The sequence below is a fragment of the Phaethon aethereus genome (assembly GCF_964289735.1).
Source record: "Phaethon aethereus genome assembly, contig: HAP1_SCAFFOLD_550, whole genome shotgun sequence".
Lineage (NCBI taxonomy): Eukaryota > Metazoa > Chordata > Aves > Phaethontiformes > Phaethontidae > Phaethon > Phaethon aethereus.
In genome coordinates, this window is record NW_028114218.1 from 34,280 (window position 1) to 36,197 (window position 1,918).

A 1,918-nucleotide genomic window follows, 5' to 3' on the forward strand; every position below is an offset into this window, starting at 1 on the left:
GACTGCTCTCAAGTTACACTGACTTTGCAAACAGAGGCACAATATGAGCCAGACAACCCTGACAAAGCCCCTTTGTGTGCAAAGGGCAAAGGTAGAGGAGATGGGAACAGAGGGCCCGGGTGTCCTGCAGCATAATCTAAGCTTCCACAAAGGAAAGGGAGAGGTAGGGCCAGCCCCAAGCTCGCACAGGCTGCTGCCAGCTTCTCAGCTCAGAAGAGAGGTCGGGTACTGTCTGGGATAGAGAGATAAGGGAATTAGGCTGCTCTCTTCAGCTAAGTAGCTGCAATCAGTCACAGCTACAGGATTGGTCCCAGAGGAATTGCAGCGAGACAGCGTGCAGAATGCTGCAGCTGCCAGCGTGTGTGCTGGGACCCCCAGTACGACGGAGCTGCGCCACACTGGCATTTAGCATCTGACTGAACCCAAAGCAGCAGGACTCAGTGACCCCACTGCAAGAAACATGCCCAGTTTCTCACAGGCAGAGCTTGGAGGCACCACGCAAGCAGAGAATGGGGGGGGAAAGACCGCGTGTGCGTCCCTGCCCACCACCACTCCTAGAGAATCAGGGAAGGAGAAGTGAAGTTATGAAGGTGCCAAGCAAACTGAAAACAAAGTGCTTTGGGCAGGGAGCAGTTCTGTGGTCCTGTAGTGCACCCAGCATTTGCTCCTCCACTGGGGCACACAAAATTGCACTTGCTAGAAATAGCCAGAAAGCCTGTCCTGGCTTCAGACGAGATCCCCCAACCCCAGACACCCAACAGACTCTTTGAGATGCTGCCACAGGGAGGCTTCAGAAAGGAGCAGGCTTCTGTATTACCAAGCAGGGCAGGATTTCCTGGGGTGGATGTGTTTTTTCCCCCTCCTCCTGCACCCAAGGCTTGGGATCCCGTTGTGCTTCCCCCACTCTTCACGCAGTGTCACCCTGTACCTGTGAGGGGGAGGAAGTCCTCACCATAGGTGGCTGAGGGGCATCATCAGCTGCTGCTTTTGAGGGGATCTTGTGTTCTCGGGGTGGGGTGGGAGGGGGGAAAGTGGGGCTCTGCAAGGCATCTGAGTACATCTCGTCCTGGACACAGGGACGCTGCACAACCCTTTGCAACAGCGGCTTGAGCAAGCCCACAGTCAGCTGGTTCCCCTCAGTGGAGAAGGGCACTGGGCCCTCCTGGGAGTGCGGGAGGTGCTGCAGGACCACGGTGAGGATGTCCGAGGTGGTGAGCTCAGCAGGGCATAGTGGCCACAGTGTGTCCAGGTAAGCGTCCAGCTCCCGGTGCTGGGCAAACTCTGCTAGCAGTGTGGTGAATATCTCCTTGTTAAGCAAGGGGCTGAGCTTGGAGAACTTTTCTGCCACCTCCACCACCCGCTGCCACCGCTTCAGGTGGATGAGGAGGTGCAGAGCTTGCAGCACGGCCTTAGGCCTCTTGCTGCAGAGCAGCAGTTCAAGCTCCATCTCATCATCTGCCTCGCTGCGCTTATTCTTCCTGGCCAGTACTCCCAGGGCTCTCTTGTACAGTGGCACCCGGCCCTCTGGGCCCTCCTTGCTGCTGTATGCCCAAGAGATGCTAACGTACTGCTGGGTCAGCTCCACAAAACTGGGCAGCCACTTGGGTTTAAACCTCAGGAAGGAGGCGCAGATGAGCTCAAAGAGTGGGACCGCACCATTCTGACCCACCTCCTCCTGCTGCGGCCCTCCCAGGACCTTCTTCCACACCTCTGGGGTGGCCCTGGCTACCAAGAGGCCATCCCCATTCTGCTGCAGCTGCAGGCAGCTCCTCATGGCCTTCCAGGCAGCCTTGGGAAAGGAGGCAAAGATGGAGTTCAGGTAGGCCAGGTTGTCCTTGTCCATGTCAGAGTGCAGAACACGGCTGACCTCCTGCTCCACCAGTTCCTCACAGTAGCTTTCCACCTCACTCTCTGGGGC

The 1,918-nt window shown here is 57.4% G+C and overlaps 1 protein-coding gene across 1 annotated transcript; it reads right to left on the reverse strand.

The window, feature by feature from the left end:
* Nucleotides 1-907: 907 nt before the first annotated feature.
* Nucleotides 908-1,915, reverse strand: HPS6 (HPS6 biogenesis of lysosomal organelles complex 2 subunit 3; the record flags this gene model as incomplete). The annotated part of the gene is made up of 1 exon (XM_082015747.1): nucleotides 908-1,915. A coding segment is annotated over one exon (1,008 nt), but the record flags the coding sequence as incomplete, so codon positions are not given.
* Between the last annotated feature and the right edge of the window lie 3 nt (nucleotides 1,916-1,918).